The following is a 20,460-nucleotide window of genomic DNA, read 5'->3' as shown; positions in this document are numbered from 1 at the left end:
GTAGTCATTCAAGGGGAAATTTAGGGTCTGCTCTTTACAAAAAATCTCCACCCATCCTCAGCATCTTTGTTTCCAGGAATTTGTTTGGAAACGCTTAGCAACAAGCGGACGAGTTGGCTGATCACCGCTGCTTTAGTTTGGCCATTTCCTGTTAGACTGGGCGTTTGGCATTAAAGATAATTAAATCAAGTAAAACAAGTGTCCACTGGGATATAGCATGGAAATGGTGCAATGGAGGAATTTATATTAAGTAATAATTCAATCAAAAGAAAGTCTGAAGTTACAGCTGTATACAACACGTACGTATCCACTTTAATACAGGGATAAGCGTGTCTCTGTGTCTGTCTGCCTGCTATGTCTCTGTCATTCCAACAGATGGCCCATCTCATACGTCGGTAGTAATACAACACATTGCATGTGCCATTCCAACAGATGCCACATCGCAAACCTTACCACTGTGTTTTGTTGTGTAGTGTCCTATGGTGATGCTATTTTCCTTTTTATTTTTTTTATTGTGTAGAGAGAGAGAGATGTTGGGAGCAGGCACTGATATTTCATGAAGCATTGACCCAAATGTCTCGATTCCCATACACTTCCCACTCTGTGGTCAGATGCCACTTCTGCAGTTTGGCACTTCCTCTCCCCTCTTTCCTTCTTTACTCCTATAACCCCAGGCAATTCAACAGAGTGAAAGAACAGGCAGGAGAAAGAGTGACACTTCAAACTGTGAAGTATTGGTGACACATTTTATTCTGACTAATGCCAGACAAGCAAATCGAATGTGGCTTTGCAAACCAAAATCGTACACCACCACGATGTGTAGTTTCAGGTGGTGCCATGAGTTACAGTTGCACTCGATTCTTCCAGGTTGGCTCATCATCTGCTCAGGGTCATGCAGCCTGCTTTCTTCAGGTCATCATCTGGCCTCCTTTAGATGGGATGCGACATGGCAGAGCCGGAGAGAGCATGCCTTTGTGAGCCTCTTGCTCTTTATTGTCCCTGTGTAGCTCCTAACAAACACACCTTCCTGGGTCGTTCAACAACGGAAAGTCTCGGCACAGCCACCCCATACCTCAAGTACATTATTACTTGTACGTTATTATTACATTTTGTTTCCTCTCGGCATTCTTCAAATCAACAACTAAGAAACAAAAGGCAATTCATTAAGCAATAAAACTCACCCTCCCTTTCACAGGCGGCCAGCAATTCGTTGATAAAAAATTATCATTCCTACAGTTTTGGGGGTAGAGGAAAAAAAAAACAAACAAACATGGTTTGTCCATTTTCCTTGCTCTTTATAACAAATAAAATCCTAATTTGAAAAATAAAGACATACAAAATAGTTATCAAATTATATATATAACGTATCACTCCACCACACAATGCTTTTATGAATCCCATTCCAAATGGCATATAAAAGAGATACTGTCACAGGAGGCTGAGGGCCAGACCCAGCTGGGACGCCTGTAAGAACTGGGAGGTGGTCTATACGTCCCCCGGGCCACGAGGGGGCAACCGCTCTGATTAATGGGAGGACCATGGGGACAGGGCAAGGAGGCTCTAACCCATTGGGGCCTGGGGCGCCCAGAGCGTCGTGGACGCCAGCAGATCGACATTTCTGCCACACCCGGAAGGACGTCATCAAGCCCCTGGAGCACATCCGGGTGGAAATAAAAGGGGCCGCCTTCCTACAATCGGGGAGCTAGAGTCAGGAGCGGGAGCAGGATGAAGCTCCCGTAAGGAGAGGAAAGGCGGTCCACGGACATTAAGAGAGAGGCCCGTGTGGAGAGTGATTGGTGCTGGGAGCACTGTGTTGTGTGGGACTTTATTTAGTAAAATAAACGTGTGTTTTATAAAAAAGCGGTGTTTGTCTGATGGATTTCTGACCCGTGCTCACAATACGCATTGCATTTGTCATTTCAACAGATGGCACATCACAAACCTTAACACTGCTTTTGCAAATCCCATTTTACATGGCATATAACAGAGACCTATGCATTGTATTGTTCATTCCAACAGATGCCGCATCACAAACCCCAACACTGCTTTTTTGAATCCCATACCCAATGGCATATAACAGACATATGCACTGCATTTGTAATTTAGCAGACATCACATCACAAACCTTAACACTGCTTTTACAAATCCCATACCAAATGACATTTTACAGAGAAATATACATTGCATTTGTCCTTCCAACAGGTGGCACATCACAAACTTTAGCACTGCTTTTGCAAATGCCAAATTACATAGCATATAACAGAGACATATGATTTGTATTTTTCATTCCTCACAGGTGGCGCAGTGGTAGTGCTGTTGCTTTGCAGTAAGGAGATTGTGGGTTCACTTCCCAGGTCCTCGCTGTGTGGAGAGTGCTTTGAGTAGTGAGAAAAGTGCTATATAAATGTAAAGAATTATTAAAGAAAAGAATTATTCCAACAGATGGTGCATTACAAACGGCAACACTGCTTTTATGAATCCCATACCAAATGACATTTAACAGACATATACATTGCATTTGGCATTCCAACAGATGGCATGGCAGAAGCATTTCTAGTAATAAAATGTATCAGCACAGATGTTTATGATGTGACATCTGTTGGAATGATAAATGCAATTCATCTTGTTGCTCATTTTGGATGGGTAGCACAGCTAGTAGCTATACAGCCTATTGCTGTAATCTACTCACAAAGTAAGTACTGTATATAGAAAAGTATAATTTGCGCCTGTATTAAATGACGAAAATAACTTCAGATGCGGAACCTGGCGTGTGCTAGAAGTTTGCCATGTGCTGTGCACTTAATGCATTGATGCAGACACAGCATGCTGTATCCGAAGTCAGTATGGTGAAAATGACATCAGATACGGAGGCACAGCCACGCCTCCTTAACAGACGTCAACACGTTAAACGACGAAATCGGCTAACAGAACCCTGTGCCAACGTTAAGTGAGATGCGGCTGTTTTCATATCAAACAAACCTCTGGGGAAGGGTGTGAAAGTAGTCTGGTGGAGCAGCCCACCAACATTTGATTAAAAAAACGCATTATGAAACTTTGAAGCGCCCATGATGCATACAAGACAAACACACTGTAAGACATTTAGGATTATTGATACAGTTAAATTAGCTGCCGATGCTTTGCTTCATGCCCTGTGTGTGCCATTTATGCCAGTGCATTAAGTAGTATGCGTGTCTTCACGGGATGCCATATGTATTCCCAGTTCACATAACAAGGGATGGCTCCTGTTCCTCCATAAATTATGGAAGCCTGCTCACTCCAGGGGGACTAATGCAAATATTTCGGTAATACCATCCGATTACGCCCCCCGTATGTGTAAATTAAGCTCCCAGAAGCAACACCATTTGACTCTTTGACTTTGTCTCTGGCACTGCTTTATGAAAGTGCAGCAAACGTTTACATGGATCTTCTGACATCCAATTTTCCTGTTTGCACAGCCTGTCCTCCCCGATCTCCAAGTATTCTCCCTGAGCGTTAACCTGCTTTCTAATGAAACATGCGTTATTTAATGCAGACGGGAGCATTCCTTTACTACCAAGAGGAGAATGCCAAGATGAAACAGTTCTTATCATTTGATGGCACCTAGCCCATTGTTCTGCTATAATAAATATTATTATCCTCTCCCTGCACTGAATTCTTGGGAAGCTGAACTCCGTTTAAAGCAGGAACTTGAACTGAGTGGACCCCAGGTCATGGAGGACCACCATATGGTAGATGTTGTATGGGTGCTGCACCAGTCCGTGGTGATGAAGTGGGAGTGGAGTCCAAAGACAAAACTCCTGGCTTTAGGGCTGATCTGACACTTCATCCCTGTCCTCACCTCTGGTCATGAGCCTTAGGTAATGCCTGAAAGAAGGATATTAACAGGTGCAAGCAGCAGGGTGACTGCGCTGACACTCCATGACGGGGTGAGAAGGTCAGGACTGCCTCAGAGTAGAGTCGCTGCTCCTTCACTTGAGGCGGTTTGGGCGAGTCGTAAGGATGTCCACCTGAGCGGCCCTGTCTTGCTGGACGGAGACCCTGTGACAAATCCAGGATGTGCAGGAAGGGAATTTTATTTTTTGGCTGGCTTGGGAGTGCCTGGGAATTCTACAGGAAGAGCTGGGGACAGGGAATCCTGGGCTGACCTGCTGCCACCACAACCTGTACCAGGAAAAGCAGTTCCAGAAAATAAGATGAGATGCACAGCACTAGGCGAGACATTCAGCACTTTTAAAATGGTCTCAATGACATTAGGTTACCCATTAAATATGGCAGAGTGGCCCATTATATCAGAAGTTGAGGTACCCCGTATAGAATAAAGAGTGCCACTAGTAGGCCAGGTCACCATTTTACCTCCAGCTTCTGTCCACATAGGTGAGGTCACAGGGACCCCGTGGCAGTTACTGGAAAGCTTAACAGATACTGGACTTGATTGATTATTAAATGCTAAACATGTCTGCCTTCTGAAGTGTATAATAAAAATAAGGATCAGACGGAGCATTATTCAGATTAACATGTAGGGATCTCCAGGCCATTGATGGCTGCAGTTTATTTTTTGGTTTGATTTGCTTCATCTGTGTAATTGAAAAAGGGGAAAAAAAAGGCGTGTGACGTGATGTGAAGCTGAACAGTGAATGGCAGGAAAGCGTAAAGGCTGAGCTACAAGGAAACGCTCAGTTTATAGTCCAGATATAAAGAAACGGGTGGCAACTTCCTTCCACTTACCAGTAAAACGGGTGACACCTGAACGGTTCGTAAATGAAAGGAAGCACCTTCTTTATTTTTAAATTGTAGAACAAAACCAGAATCTTTGCATGTAGCTAAAGTAGCAAATCGCTACGTGACTCGTCTCCAGATTTAAAAAGTCGCAGTTCATCATTCTAAAGAGAGTACAAATGAATTCATACTGAAGGAGACAAGAGAAGCAGGGGACCGCAAAAACCTCAGTGCTACTTTGAAAATTGATCTCAAATATTTAATTTCATTTCTTAAAGCAAACATGTCGAGTACAAAGCAAATAGCATTTCACAGTTGTGGGCTTCAGCGATGTGACAGACAAACTGGAGAAAAATGAAGGAAGGTCAGCTACTGGGCTCTAAACTGGATGAAGAGTTTAATGATATCAGCTCATTTTATAGTGCCTTTTACTATCTATGTATTATATAGTGCCTTTCATATAATCTATCTATTTAATCCTGTCAACTACATTTATCTATCTGTCTGTCTGTCAGTGTAGTTGGCAGGATTAGAGAGAGAGACAATCTGTCTATCTCTTTGTCACTCTAATCCTGCCAACTATGCTATCTGTCTATCTCTCTATCTTTCTAATCCTGCCAACTATGCTCCCTATCTATCTCTCTAATCCTGCCAACTATGCTCTCTGTCTCTCTAATCCTGCCAATTATGCTATCTATCTATCTTTTTGTCTCTCCAATCCTGCCAACTATGCTCTCTATCTCTCTCTGTCTCTCTAATCCTGCCAACTACGCTCTCTGCCTATCTCTCTATCTCTCCGTCTCTCTAATCCTACCAACTACACTATCTATCTCTCTCTCTAATCCTGCCAACTACGCTCTCTATCTAGCTCTCTGTCTCTCTAATTCTGCAATTTATGCTCTGTCTCTCTAATCCTGCCAACTACACTATCTATTTTTTCTATTTGTTATATAGTGCCTGTTATATATCTGTTATATAGTGATTTTCCATCTAATAAGTAGATAGCAAAAGGAAAGACACTATATAATACATAGATCTGAAAATATTTATGTAATAGAGCATTTTCTTTTGCAATGTATCTATCTGTCTATCTAGCCAGTTATTATATAGTGCCTTTCCTATCTCTGTCTATCTGTCTGTCTGCCTGCCTGGCGTAGATTCAGAAAGTATTCAGACCCTTTCACTTTTTTCCCCCCACACATCTACACTCAATTACCCGTCATGACAAAGTGATTGCTTGTTTTAATGAAAGGTCTGTGAATTTATTAAACATCCAAACCTGAAATCTCTCATTTCTAGAAGTATTCTGAACCTTAATTCAGTTCTTTGCTGAAGCCCCTTTGGCAGCTTTGAGTCTTCTGATGTACTTAGACGCTCACCACTGAGTTTGTGGAGATTTTTTTTTTTTTTTATGTTTGTTTTTTGTTCATTGTGTTCATGGCGCTTTGAAGTCACTTCAGTTTTTTTGCGTCTGGTATTTCCAAATTCACCAGAATGAGTAAACCCCCGACACATGATATATTGTTCAACTCCTCTCGATGTCTAGTTATGCTAGAGGTTGAGCTTTTTGGGATTTGTCCTATTTTCGGCCCTCTAGACTCTCATTTTAGGTCATTTTCAGACCCTATTTTGCACAGGAAATAACACCCTTATGATAAAGAGTAAATCACCAGGGGCCTCATGTATGAAAGGTGCGTACGCACAAAAATGTTGCATACTCCCGTTTCCACGCTCACATCGCGATGTATAAAACCCCAACTTGGCATAAAGCCACACACATTTTCACGCCAGCTAAATGCTTGGCATACACAAGTTCTCTGCTCGGTTTTAAAAACTGGCGGCACCCAGCATCAAAGCAGTGCTTTTGTTCCAGTGTGGTTTCCCTTTCTTTTTTAGATCCACATCCCTGACATGGCTTTATCATATACACTGAAATTAACTGCATATTGTTTATTAGTTTATGGCATCGGATTGTAATTAACCTGTAACAATATAATAGTCCACAGAATGGCCAAACTACTCCAAATACAATAGCTGCTTTAGTGTTGTTTCTCTCAAGAATCTATCCCACTGTATCTGAGAGTGGAATCACAGGTGTACAGCAGCTGATCAGAAAGAGAATTATCGGTATACAGCATCAAGCACATGCTGCCTCTGCCATGCTGTCTATTTGAACTTCTCCCATACGACAAACACTTCAGAGCCTCTCCTGTATGGACCTCACGGCTCACAAACAGTTTCATCTCAAGAACTCTAAACGCACTCAATCAGTCTATCAAGTGCTCCTTGTACAACTGTCTGTATGTATTGGTACAATCACCTCACCGTACACTTGCGATACAGTTATAATATTGCACAACCTGAGCCACTTTATAAAGCGCGTATTTACATATGATGACAATATCATTTTTAAGATGAAATGCAGCAAAATGTTTATTACATTATACAGATAAAATATTAACATCATTTAAATAATCTATATTGTTAATAATTAAACATGTGAGGACACAGTGGACAGTGGTAGCGATGAGCTGGCGCTCTGTTCACGGATTGTTCCTGCCTCACACTGTATTCTTGCTGGGACTGGCGTGACGCTGGAAGGATAGATGGATAGAATAATTAAACATGGGCTATGAGGTTAGTTCAATGTTCCTTAAAAGTTTTCATGAATCAGCATTCTCTGCTTACAGATGGCTTAACGTCTATTACAGAGCTGATTGGGTACTTGGAGAAAGAAAAGAAAGGACAGGAATTGGGTACATTTGAAAGAGACAGTACTGCTGCAATAAATGATTTATTTGAAGGTCAGGCACAGAGCACCAACCATCTTGCGTGAGGCAGGAACAATTACTGCATGGGGCGCCAGCTCGTCAGTATCACTGCGTCACCGTGTTCCCATGTTTAGTAACATACTTTAACTCCTATCATCATGAAAATGATATCACGTATACATCTCAGTATTTAAATTATTTAGAGAGCTGTAATATCATGAATGTAATGGATTCTGTGTCCTGTCGGAGGAAGAGAAAGCCCATTTAAGAAGAACATAGTGATTCACACACACAGAGCACATAGAAGATCAAATACAAAACAAAGCATTTAACGTGCTACTTTAGTTACAATGGGATTTGAGAAACTAGTAAATTAAACAATTTAAAGATGAAGTTTATGATGTTCTAATGACAAAATAAACTACATGATTAAAGTGGAAATTTCGAGATTAAAGTTGACATTTCAAGCTTTTTCCCCACTGTGTCCCTAATTCTTTTCTTTTCTCTGTACCCTAATAAGCTTTCATATGACACTCAGACGGTGGGCTACAACTCGCCTTTTCATGGCGACTTTGATATCTGACAACTTCTTTTTGATTTTGGGCACTTTGTGAACTTGAGCTTTCGAGTTTCTCCGACACGCTATGCCACTCAATCAACTTCCTTTTGTTGTTTATATCATTGTTTAAACCACCAAATAGTACGTTTTTCTTTGCCTCCACTTGGTATTCGCTGAAATTCTTCTGTTTCCCCCCCGTGCTTTTGCCATTGCCTTTTCACAGAACGCTGAGCTTAAGGGCTATTTATATTGATTTGCATATTCAAAGAAGCGTAATTCTGGGAGGAGTTTGGGGAGTGGCGGCAGGCGCGTGCACGTACGTTACTTTTCACATTGACCGGGATTTATGAAGCGGAAGAACGTGGAAGTTGGCAATCGCACAGATTTATGCATCTGGATTTTTTTGTGCGTACGCCATGTTTTACTGTGAATTCTACGCATGCCGTTATGCATGAGGCCCCAGGTGTCCAGCAAAAATAATCTGAAGGACTCGAAGTTTTGCAGGCCACGTCAACCGACACCAGGGGTCCACTCCCTCATGGGATATGAGAGGTCAAAGTTCTTCCATTACCTAAAACTTTATTACTAGGGTGTTGTATTGTGTTAGCCATTATGGATGTAGCGAGAAGTCACGCAAAATGACCCCTTTGATTGGCCAACTAAACAGATTACAATATGCAGGCTTTCGAGGCAACTCGGGCCCCTTCTTTAGGTAAGATGTAACTAATTACTTGTAATTGCTTGACTTCTCACTATAAAACTTTATAAAAATAAGAATTGCTAATGTAGGCAAGTGGATTATCGTTTCATGCTGTTTGGAGGTTACTGATCACAAATATAATCATATTTTTAACATTTGATTTGTTACTGGTGGTCTTAGCCCTCTAAGAGCTCCTCCAATTCAAGGTCACTGATTATGAATGTGATGTCATTGTCACCCCTTTGCTCGGGGTCTGGCCCACTAGGGACGTCTATCGAAGGTTGAAATTGAAAACCTTATAATCGAGAGTTTTTGGACTTGAAACACTTAAACTGACGCATACCTTTTTAACATTTCAAATATTTGACTCCCCCACTCTTGTACGTCTACCTCACAAAGTCAATGATCACATTTCTTATGAACATCCGAAATTCGGGCTGCTTGCATTAATTCTGATTCTCTTTCTCTCGACATTTTTGATTCTGATTTTTGAGTGTCGGTTCGGCTTTGGTAATTGTTTTGGCTGTGAAATTTGCACAATGTTTTGTCGTTCCCCATCCCCCAGTGTCTTGTTCCTTTCAGTAAAATGGCACCCCCACTCATTGAGTCCGTAGTCCGTCATTTTCTCCTTTTGACCGCATGTACGTCACGATCATCAGTAAGTGACGGTCGTCAGTTTGGTTCTGAGTTGTGAAACCACTGGACGTGATGATGGTGGTGATAAACAAAGGAACTTCATGAGCAGAAATAGAAAAAGTGGTAGTAGAGCTTCCTCCGGTGATCCCTGACAGCTCTGGCCCTGGGGTATCGCATAAGAACTTCTTGTTCCTGGAACTCTGCTAGCAGTTTCACCAATACAGTTGCATTATGGGACCTCCACTTATACTGTCTTGGGGTAATTGGGATGTGATATTCCCATCTGGGAAAGAATAGAAACCAGTAGAGTTCGGCCAACAAGCCCGAGATCTTGTCTACCCCCTTGCACTGCAGATGGGGCACATAACAACTTGGACCCTCGTGGTCCTAACCTCTTAGATGTGTGCGTAAAAACTAAGTGGTGTAAGAGGGTCTTATTTAAGTGGAAGAGGCTCTGTCTAGAGACGCACAATCTGATTTACACGATTGAAGGGCCAACGATCGATATCCAAAATAACAAACTCGTGTCTTTTATATTTGAGGTTACTCAGAATCCGTAAACGATCCAAAGATCAAACATCTGAGATCCTCTTGTAGGCTAAATTCATTTATACTTTTGTGAAGAAGTCTAGTAATTAAGTACAGACAGGTTCCTAATTCACGACTCGCCCATTAATAAGATGGCCGCCATTAGTCCAATAACAATACACCAGTGTACCGCCCATGGGACTCGAACAACATGGCAGGTTCATGCGTGGCTTTTGTTTCTTTGAAACCCAATGGATAATAGTTTGTAAAAAATCTGAGCCGCACAATTTAATTTACTAGGAAAATTATTTAGTTGGAGGCTAAAGAGCCCCAGCTGTTGTGGAGGAGGAATTGCCATCCAGCGTGATGAGATCAGTCAGAAGTGTTTGGAGAGTCACTCTTTAGAAATGGCAGGTGCTTCTCTTTTTATTAACCAGTTCAGAAGCAGAGACCAGTAGGAGTCTTAGAGGTCAGACAACTGGCTACACCGGGCACTTGTGGTCCACAGAGACTGATGTGAGTCATAGAACAAGAAGGGATGGAGGCCACCATTGCACTCATCTGCACCATGGAGTGACGGCGCTCATGTAATATCACATCCTTGGGTCCAGGAGATTGAGGTCCTGGAATTTGGACACCATGCCAGTCAAAGTCCAAGTGGTTGAGACAACAGGATTTAGACACAATGCCCATGAAGAATCAAATGATTAAGGTAACTGGATTTGGACACCAACCATGTCGGTGAAAATGCAATTCACTGAGGTGACTGGCTTTGGACACCTTGCCAATCAAACAAGTGTTTGGGGTTACTGGAGTTTGACGCCATAGCAGTCAAAACCCAAGTGTTTGAGCTAAAAGGATTGGGACATCATGCCAGTGGAAAACCAAATGATTGAGGTAACAGGGTTTGGAGGCCATGACATTGAAATTTCAACTGAATGTGGACATCATCCCAGTCCAAATGCGAGTGAGTAAGGTAACAGGATTTGGACATCACGCCTGTCAGAATTCAAGTGATTGGTCTTTGTGTCTTTAGACAACATGCCAGTCAAAAACCAAGTGGTTGAGACAACAGGATTTAGACACCATGCCCACCAAAAACTAAATGATTAAGGGAACAGAATTTGGACGCCATGACATTCAAATTTCAGGTGTTTGGGGTAACTGGATTTGGATACCACACCAGTCCAAATCCAAGTGTTTGGGGTAACTGGATTTTTATGCCCTTACTATCAAAATCTAAATATTTGGGGTAACTGGCATTTTCCCTAGCATGGTGCCCAAATCAAGTGGTAAAGGCATTTGGATATGGACACCATACCAGCCAACACCCAAGTGTTTGGGCTAAGGGGATATGGACACCATGCCAATCAAAATCCAAGTGTTTGAGACAACAGGACTTAGACCTCATGCCCACCAAAAACCAAATGATTTAGGTAATGGGATCTAGACACCCTGACATTCAAATTTCAGGTGTTTGGGGTATCTGAATTTGGATGCCACGCCAGTTAAGATATGAGTGAGTAGGGTAACTGGATTTTGAAGCCATGTACCAGTTAAAATCCAGATGTTTGAGGTAACTGGAATTTGGCACCATGCTAGGTAAAAGTCAAGTGATTTAAGGTATGTGGATATGGACACCATACCAGTGAAAATCTAAAGGATTGAGGTCACAAGAGACAAACACGATGCCACTCAAAGCCCAAGTGTCTGGGCTAAGGGGATTTGGACACCATGTCAATCAAAATCCAAGTGTTAGAGACAACTTGATTTAGACACCGGAGTTTACGTGTTCTCCCCGTGTCTGCGTGGGTTTCCTCCCACAGTCCAAAGACATGCAGGTTGGGTGTATTGGCGATTCTAAATTGTGCTTGGTGTGTGTGCGTGTGCCCTGCGATGCGCTGGCACCCTGTCCAGGATTTGTTCCTGCCTTGTGCCCTGTGTTGGCTGGGATTGGCTCCAGCAGACCCCCGTGACCCTGTGTTAGGATATAGCGGGTTGGATAATGACTGTGTGGGAAACAGCCCGGACACAGACAGGTAGACATTGTTAAATGCACCACAACACGTTTATTTACACAATTATTTACAATTATGCCACACACAACCCAGTGCTGCAGCACCAATCTCTCAAGTCCAGGCCCTCAACAATGCCTCTCTTTTCAGGTCCACCTCCACTCCTCTCCTCTGAGCTCTTGCCTTCTTCCTCCCGACTCCAGCCATCGAATGGAGGGAGGCGGCCCCTTTAATCCCCACCTGGACGTGCACCAGGTGCCTCCCGATGAGCTTCCATCGGCCCTTCCTGGTGTGGCCAAAGTACCGGCTGTGCACCTGGAAGCACTCCGGGTTTCCCTGGTCTCCGTACCCCCAGAACTTCTGGGTGTGGCAGAAGTGCTAAAGGCCAGGGTGCTTCAGGCATCTGGGCGCCCCCTGGTGGTGACCACGGCCCCCTATAGAGTTGAGCTTCCAAGCTCTGTCCCCATGGTTTCCATACCATCCAGGGCGGCTGCCCTCTTGTGGTCCGGAGGAGGCGTAGTCCCTCTCCCTGTCCTTCCAGGCATCCAGGCTGGGTACCGCCCCCAACCGCTTGCCACAACTGGCATGACTGATTTAGACACCAGGCCCGCCAAAAATCAAATGATTGAGGTAACAGGATTTGGACACCATGACATTAAAAAGTTCAAGTCTTTGGGGTATCTGAATTTGGATACCACGGCAGTTAAGATATGAGTGTTTGGGGTAACTGGATTTTGATGCCCTACCAGTGTGGTAAATAAGGACGCTCTCATCACCTTGAACCCTCAGCTGACACGTCAGACACCTGATACAAGTCCAATATTTTGACTTTTATTATAATAATGTGCCCTAAGCACCTCCACTCCACTCCACAACACTCCAATAATAAATCAATATTCAAACACAATAAACAATCAATCCTCCACTCCTCCCAGCAGCTCTGTCGCACTCCCTCCCAACTCTGGCTGCTGGGGTTACCCATAGTCCCTTTATACTTCTTGACCCGGAAGTGTTTCTGTCCCTCAGTCCATGTGACTCTTAACACTTCCGGGTCAGGTGAAAACTCCTTTTCTTCAACCATTGCTTCTGTCCCCTTGACAGGGAAGTACTTCCGGGTTATAAGGCAAATAGAAGTCCCTGGGCCTCCCTGCAGCATCCCCTGGCTGTCCCCATGGTATCCAGCAGGGCTGTGAAGGGAAACTCCAAGATCCATGATGCCCTGCTGGAACCCGGGGCATCTCCACATTGCAGGGAGGGCTCCACCTGGCAGCTTGGAGGTATTGGCCGGGATAAGCTGCCGGCCATAGTCCACACCAGTCAAAATCCAGTTGTTTGGGTTAACTGTCATTTTACCTAGCATGGTGCCCAAATCAAGTGATACAGTTTTCTGGAAATGGACACCATACCAGTGTTTGGGCTAAGAGGATTTAGACACCATGCCAATCAAAAAATAAGTGTTTGGACTACTGAATTTTGATCTCATGTACCATTTAAAATCCAGATGTTTGGGGTTACTGGATTTGGGCACCACACTAGGCCAAAATGCAAGTGATATGGACACCATACCAGTGAGAATCTAAGGGACTGAGGTCATTGGAGGTGAACGTGATGCCAGTCAAAGCCCAAGTGCCTGGACTAAAGGGCTTTAGACACCATGCCTGCCAAAAACCAAATGATTGAGGTAACAGGATCTGGACACCCTGACATTCAAAATGCCAGTCAAAATGTGAGCAGTTTAGGTAACAGGGTTTGTCAGCCATGCCAGCCAAAATGCATTTGTTTGGGGTTAACAGGATTTGAGAAGTCCATCACTTGGGGTAGGGCAGGAACGGATAAAGTCAATGAGGTAGATTTTAAATGCCCTCCAAATGTGAAGCAGCTTATTATTTGTAAGCTCTTTCTTTAACAGTAATATAGAAAGACATTATGCGAGTGCCCTCCGTATAGCAAATAAAAACCAGAACGCCAGAAGAGCTCCAGCATGTCGAGAGCCGCGGCCCCCACTGCTCGTCATCGGATGATTGCAGTTTACATTGTGAGGCGGCGTGAATCGCTCCCGTGGACTGCGTCACTGACTATGGAGATCTCTCTCTCTCTCTGTCTATGCACTTTAACAATTGCTTGGTTAAACAAAAGAGGCTCTCTGGTTTGTAAGCAGGCACATCTGTCTGTGTAAAGCGCACAAATCGATACGATGATTGAAACGCCAGGCTACAGGCGCTGATGAATAGGCGCAGCCCGCCAAAGCCCAATCAATTGTGAACATTTTAAAGGAGCGGCAAAGTATTCCACGTCGATACGTTTTAGAGACGAACCTTTTCATGCTAGGAATAGAAAAGAAAAATGTCGAGCGCCTCCCCTTGGGCCGGAAACGACATGTAGACACCTGCAGAAATAAACATCTGGACGACGGGAGGAAACCCCTCGGCTGGTCAAAGACGCGGAGTTCGCTGGTTTTGTGAAGCTCTCGATTCTGAGTGCGCGGTAGTCGTACTTCATTTGACAGAGTAATACGGACGCAGATGGGGAGGCGTGGCTTATTCCGTGACTGAAATGGTCGTCTCCTTCCTCGGCTGCCCTCCACCCCGATCTTCCACAGGTCCCCCTCCGTGCAGTTCTTTAAGTTGCCTCGTCCTCGGGAGGGGAGGGGTCCCCCCACATTCTGGCAATGCCTTGCACCCCACTTGGCAGCTTCCTCGAGGTGGGTGGGACCCACAGTCGTCACGGAAAATAAATGTCCGTACTCCACTGTGCAGCATTTTTCTATTTCTAGAAAATTCTAGAACTTCAATTTAAGTACTCGGAGTGGTATGAGTATCTACGATTCACCAAACTTTAGCGTGAGTTGGAGGTGGGCAGGAATGGGCAAGAACTGGGCAGTGAACAGAATGAAACTTGGTTGAGGTTGCCTGGGGAAGCGGGATCGAAAATTCGGTATGACACACTCCTCTGCTGCGAGGACCCCTGTTGTAATGTCGGGAAGCTGATAAGATATTTGAAAAGGAAAACCAGGACAGAGAAACGGAAAAGGGGCGAAAAAATGAAGGCAACACCCGAAGCGAAAAATCAAAGGTCAGAGGATCAAAATGAAAGTCGGGACTCTAAGAGCTCACCACAGAAAGCGAGGAATAATCGTTACTGGCGGTCTTTTTAGTATCCACATACTGGGACACTGGGATGTGGGTGGCTTTCGAAACCAGCAGGTTATGTCCCTAGAAGCCACGTCCCTAAAAAATGGTAGAAAAGGTTACCCTGGCAACTGGGAGACGAGCTGCGGTACACTCAATTAGGGGCATTGTAGTTAGAAGGGTAATGATTACCAAGGGCCCACTGGGTGGGTGAGGACCCTCAAAGCCTGGAATGATAAGGACATGTGACAGATATGGATGGAGAAGAAGGGGCACTCATAAATAGGGCCCACCTCCGCACACAAGACGGCCACCAGTAATTCAGTACTATAACACGTATTACGCGATCGCGGGCTTTCTCTCTTGTCTCATTACCTCGCTACACACCATTTTCTCTCGTCTCCAGAAATCACAGGATGGCATCTGAAGCCCCCTGTTTGGCATGACTGCAGAAATAGGAATAAGTTGGCAGGACGGAACAAAACCAGGATGGAGCTTTGACAGAAGTGTCCACGAGCAGAATGAAACTTGGGATCAGCCGGGGAGTGGGATCGAAAAAATCGGGGTATGCTGAATCCTCCAATCACACAGCTGGGCAGATGCACCCCCCCTCTCCTTCTCCTTCTCTCTCTCCTCTCTCTCTCTCTCTCTTCTTCTCCTTCTCTCTCTCTTCTTTCTCTCTCTCTCTCTCTTCTTCTCTCTGTCTCTCTCTCTCCTTATCTCTCTCTCTTCTTCTCCTTATCTCCCTCTCTCTCTCTCTCTGTCTCTCTCTCTTCTTCTCTCTGTCTCTCTCTCTCTCTCTTCTCCTTCTCCTTATCTACCTCTCTCTCTCTCTCTCTTCTTCTCCTTCTCTCTCTCTCTTCTCCTTCTCTCTCTCTTCTTCTTCTTCTTCTTCTCCTCTCTCTCTTCTTCTTCTTCTCCTTCTCTCTCTTCTTCTTCTTCTCCTTCTCTCTCTCTTCTTCTTCTTCTCTCTCTTCTTCTTCTTCTTCTCCTCTCTCTCTCTTCTTCTCCTTCTCTCCCTCTCTCTCTCTTCTTCTCCTTCTCCTTATCTCTCACTCTCTCTCTCCTTCTCTCACCCTCTCTCTCTATGCCTCCCTGCTCAGCTACACACCATTTTCTCTCTTCTCTAAGACGTCATCTGAAGCATCTTGTCTGGCATGGCTGCCTACACATTCATCCATCGTTTTCTGGAGCAGCACGAAAGTTACCTAAAACTCGCGTCCCGTGCGTTCTAAGCTGGTTCAACAACCTCCTAGTTGGGTCTTCATGTTTCACGGACTGAGTGGCTGACACGCGATTAGCTCTTTGAAGAACCAGGGGGACCCCCTAAAGAGCGGACATTCATGCGTTTCCCTGTCCTGCTCACTCCCGTGCTGCATGTACACCCTGAGCGCGTCTTTCTATGAATCGGCTGTTTATGTGGCATCACGTGCCAGTCGTTCTGTTTATCTTATAATTTGATCTTTTGGAAAAGTGAAGAGCTAAAGTGACCTCCAGCCGAGTTAATTACTGCCTGATGTGTAAATGAACAGCAGATTAAACCGAAGCACACACTCGAATCTGCTGGGAAGAAATGCCGACATCTTTTTTTTTTTTTTTTTTTTAATCCTTTATGTTTTCTCCTCTTGACCTTTGGCTGAGTGGCGCTCTTCCTCAATCAGATGTCCCCTCCACGTTCCTCACTTGACAGACCTGCGCCATTTCACACGGCGTATCAGGCAGAGTTTCTGGGGTGGGTGGCAATTTTTTTTTCTTCTTTTTCTCAGTATGTGACCCTCTTGTGTTTTTTTTTTATTATTATTTATTTATTAAATTGGCTTTAGGACGAAAGGCGCTATATAAATTGAGAGCGCTTTGTGACGATGTGCATCGGTATTATAATTAGTCCCATTTCTTCACTCTGATTATTCCCAGCCGCTCTTGATAATTAAGTGGCACAAAGGGGATCCAAGGGAATGATTTAGAAAGTGAAGGCAGACACAATCTTGTATAAATTTAAATTAATCTAACTTTGATTAATCACCGAGGCTGCGTTACATCTTCGGAGGTCTCGGGTTCAATTCCAAGCTCAGTTACAGTAGTGTGTGCAAGTCTTCTTATTTTCCCGCTGTGCGTGTGTGTCTCGGACTTCTCCGGAAATGTGCAGCTTGATTGGCTGTTTTATTTGACCCTGTGTGTGTGTGTGTGTGTGTGTGTGTGTGTGTGTGTGTGTGTGTGTGTGTGTGTGACTTGGCTCCACAGTGGACGAGTGTCCCATCAGGGTGCAGTAAGGATGCTCCTGCTACCCACACCCATGTGTCTGGTAAAGCTTTTAATAATTTCACAAGTAGATATCCACAAACTTGTTATTAATTCTCAGCTTTGGAAAATGTAACTGTTGTTTCTAATGTTGTGAATTTTTTATCTTCTACGCTTTTCTTTCTGTTTGGTGTGTGGATGCAGTTGAGAACACTAATGTCATATTTTATAATGTAAAATAAAAACCGTTTTAAACCCTGAATGAATATGTGTAAGATTGTGTGTGAGGAGCCCTGTGATTAATTAGTGAGATCACCTTGGATGGTCTTCAACACAGAATAACTCAGAAACGGAAATAAATAAGTTCAGAAAATGAATGAATGAGTGTGAGGGAAACTGACTGCACTCTGCTAGCAGTGCTAATGTTTGTGAAGTGCTGTCTGTTGGAATGGAAAATGTAATGCATATGTTTCTTTCATGTGCTATTTTAAAGGGGATTCATAAAAGCAGTGTAATGTTTATAATGCACCACTTGTTGGAATGACAAATACAGTGCATTTTATTACAAGAAATGTTTGTGATGTGCCATCTTTTGGAATGGAAAATGTAATGCATATGTCTCATGTGCCATTTTAAAGGGGATTCGTAAAAGCAGTGGTAATGTTTGTAATGCGCCACTTGTTGGAATGACAAATGCACTGAATTTTATTACTAGAAATGTTTGTGATGTGCCATCTGTTGGAGTGGAAAATGTAATGCATATGTCTTTCATGTGCCATTTTAAAGGGGATTCATAAAAGCAGTGGAAATGTTTGTAATGCGCCACTTGTTGGAATGACAAATGCACTGAATTTTATTACTAGAAATGTTTGTGATGTGCCATCTTTTGAATTGGCAAATGTAATGCATATGTCTCTTTCATATGTCATTTAAAATGGGATTCATGAAAACAGTGGTAATGTTTGTAATGCACCACTTGCTAGAATGACAAATGCACTGAATTTTATTACTAGAAATGTTTGTGATGCGCCATCTGTTGGAATGACAAATGCGCGGAATTTTATTACTAGAAATGTTTGTGATGTGCCATCTGTTGGAGTGGAAAATATAATGCATATGTCTTTCGTGTGCCATTTTAAAGGGGATTCGTAAAAGCAGTGGAAATGTTTGTAATGCGCCACTTGTTGGAATGACAAATGCACTGAATTTTATTACTAGAAATATTTGTGATGTGCCATCTGTTGGAATGGCTAATGTAATGCATATGTCTCTGTTATATACCATTTGGTATGGGATTTGTAATATCAGTGGCAATGTTTCTGATGTGCCTTCTGTTGAAAAGACAGACTCAATGCATTTTATTTCTACAAAAGTTTGTAATGCTCCAACTGTCAAAATGACAAAATCAAGGCATATGTCTCTGTTATATGGCATGTAGGAATTGATTTGTAAAAGCACTACTAATAACTGTGATGTGCCATCTGTTGGAATGGCAGATGTAATGCATGTGTCTCTGTTATGCCTTTTGGTATGGGATTCATAAAATCAGTGCTAATGTTTGTGATGCAGCACCTGTTGGAATGACAAATGTATCACTACAAGCATTGCAAAATGTATTTGAATAGAAGGTGCACTGCAAACATTAATGCTGAATATGCTGAGGTCCATGTTGATTATTTAAATTTCAACCCATCTTTGCACAGTTAGTATGTGAATATCATGAATTGAGTTAAATGTAACTAAATTAAAGTAGTGTAATATCATCAAATTAATAATAAAACTAGAAATTCATGAAAAGTTTCTAATACAGATTTCTTTTTGCTTTCAGGAAACTGACCTTATGGATATAAACAACATTAAGGATGCCAGAAATGGGAAATGTGCAAGAATACCAAAGGTAGGCGATATTATACAGTATATAAATCTTCTTGGTCTTTCTTTTGTTTTATATAGCAAGCCCTTAAGTTCTGCGCTGTTTGTAGAAATCCACATTACGTCCCGTGGCCTGTTCTGCTAAGTGTTGGTCCTGTTCAGGCGGCTTGTGGAATTTCTTCTTGTTGGTTGTCCTCATTCGCACGCCGTCTGCATGTCTTGTGGTTTGTTCCACATCAGCATACACCCTGGTTTGTACCTTAGCTTTTTAAATTTTTTTTTGATTGTTTTAAATGGGCCTGGTACTGCGTAGTTGGTTTCAGTGCAGAACCCCCTTGACTGAACAATCTGTTCATTTGAATCTCGCACAACAAAATTGCCAGAGTTAACTTGATCACTGTGAGAGTTGACTCTCAAAATATGTGGAAATCACATACGTGGATAATGATTTTACAACATACGACAATATAATGGCTTAAAGAGTGAGATTGGCTTTGCTTTAAATTTTACCAACCACAGCCATTTAAAACGTGTGACGCTAACAGGAATCGGGATTCCCTTTTCATTCTCCAGTTCTAAACGTACAGGAATTTTAATTTGGTAGCTTTGGAGCTGACATCACATAAGAATAACATAAATGAGTTCAATATCACACATAACATACAGTAGCAATTCTAAAGGAGATGCGCAAGTGTGGAGAGAGGCAGTCGCCTCCCGACTTGCTGAATTTGTTTGATGGGGTTGATCTCGTTGGAGGGAAACGTGAACGGGGCAAGAAATGCGTGAGCGAAACCTCAAACTAAAAAACTCTTTAGGCCTTACCAGCAAAACAAAACGACCAGAACGACTCGACTCTGATGTCAGCACTGAACATTTGGTAATGAAAACAAGTGCTAACTTCAGCGATGAGTTTGCTATCCACGACACTCCTAAGGGTGATGGGAAAAACCCACTAACAATTGTCAAAGAGGATTGACCAGGTTACGGATTCACCTGATCTTCCACCAACTCAATAAATGCTACTTCTGAAGTAAAATAAAATTTTATTCATAAAGCACGTTGAAAAACATGGATGGATCTCAGTATAATTTTTTTAAAAATTAACAAATGAGTCTTTCCATTTTGACATATGAAGATTTTTTACTCCGGGACGCTTAGGTGTCACCTTCCTGACCAAGGCCCTTCTTGACCGGCTACTCAGTTTGGTCAGATAGCCGACTCTAGGAAGAGTCCCAGTGGTTCCAAAGTTCTCCACTCTTCTACTGCTTTAGAAATGGTTTGATCCTCTTGCTCTGAT

At 43.1% G+C, this 20,460-nt stretch overlaps 1 protein-coding gene across 1 annotated transcript in view; it reads left to right on the top strand.

Moving 5' to 3' along the window:
* Window positions 1-20,460, top strand: part of LOC114666239 (1-phosphatidylinositol 4,5-bisphosphate phosphodiesterase beta-1) — a 550,124-nt gene that overhangs the window by 184,174 nt on the left and 345,490 nt on the right. Inside the window, 1 exon segment of the mRNA XM_051919279.1 lies at window positions 19,120-19,188. Coding sequence (XP_051775239.1) covers window positions 19,120-19,188 — 69 coding nt within the window.

Source organism: Erpetoichthys calabaricus, chromosome 15 (genome assembly GCF_900747795.2).
Source record: "Erpetoichthys calabaricus chromosome 15, fErpCal1.3, whole genome shotgun sequence".
Lineage (NCBI taxonomy): Eukaryota > Metazoa > Chordata > Cladistia > Polypteriformes > Polypteridae > Erpetoichthys > Erpetoichthys calabaricus.
The sequence above is the reverse complement of the archived record's forward strand: the minus strand, read 5'-3'. Positions and strand labels throughout refer to the sequence as shown.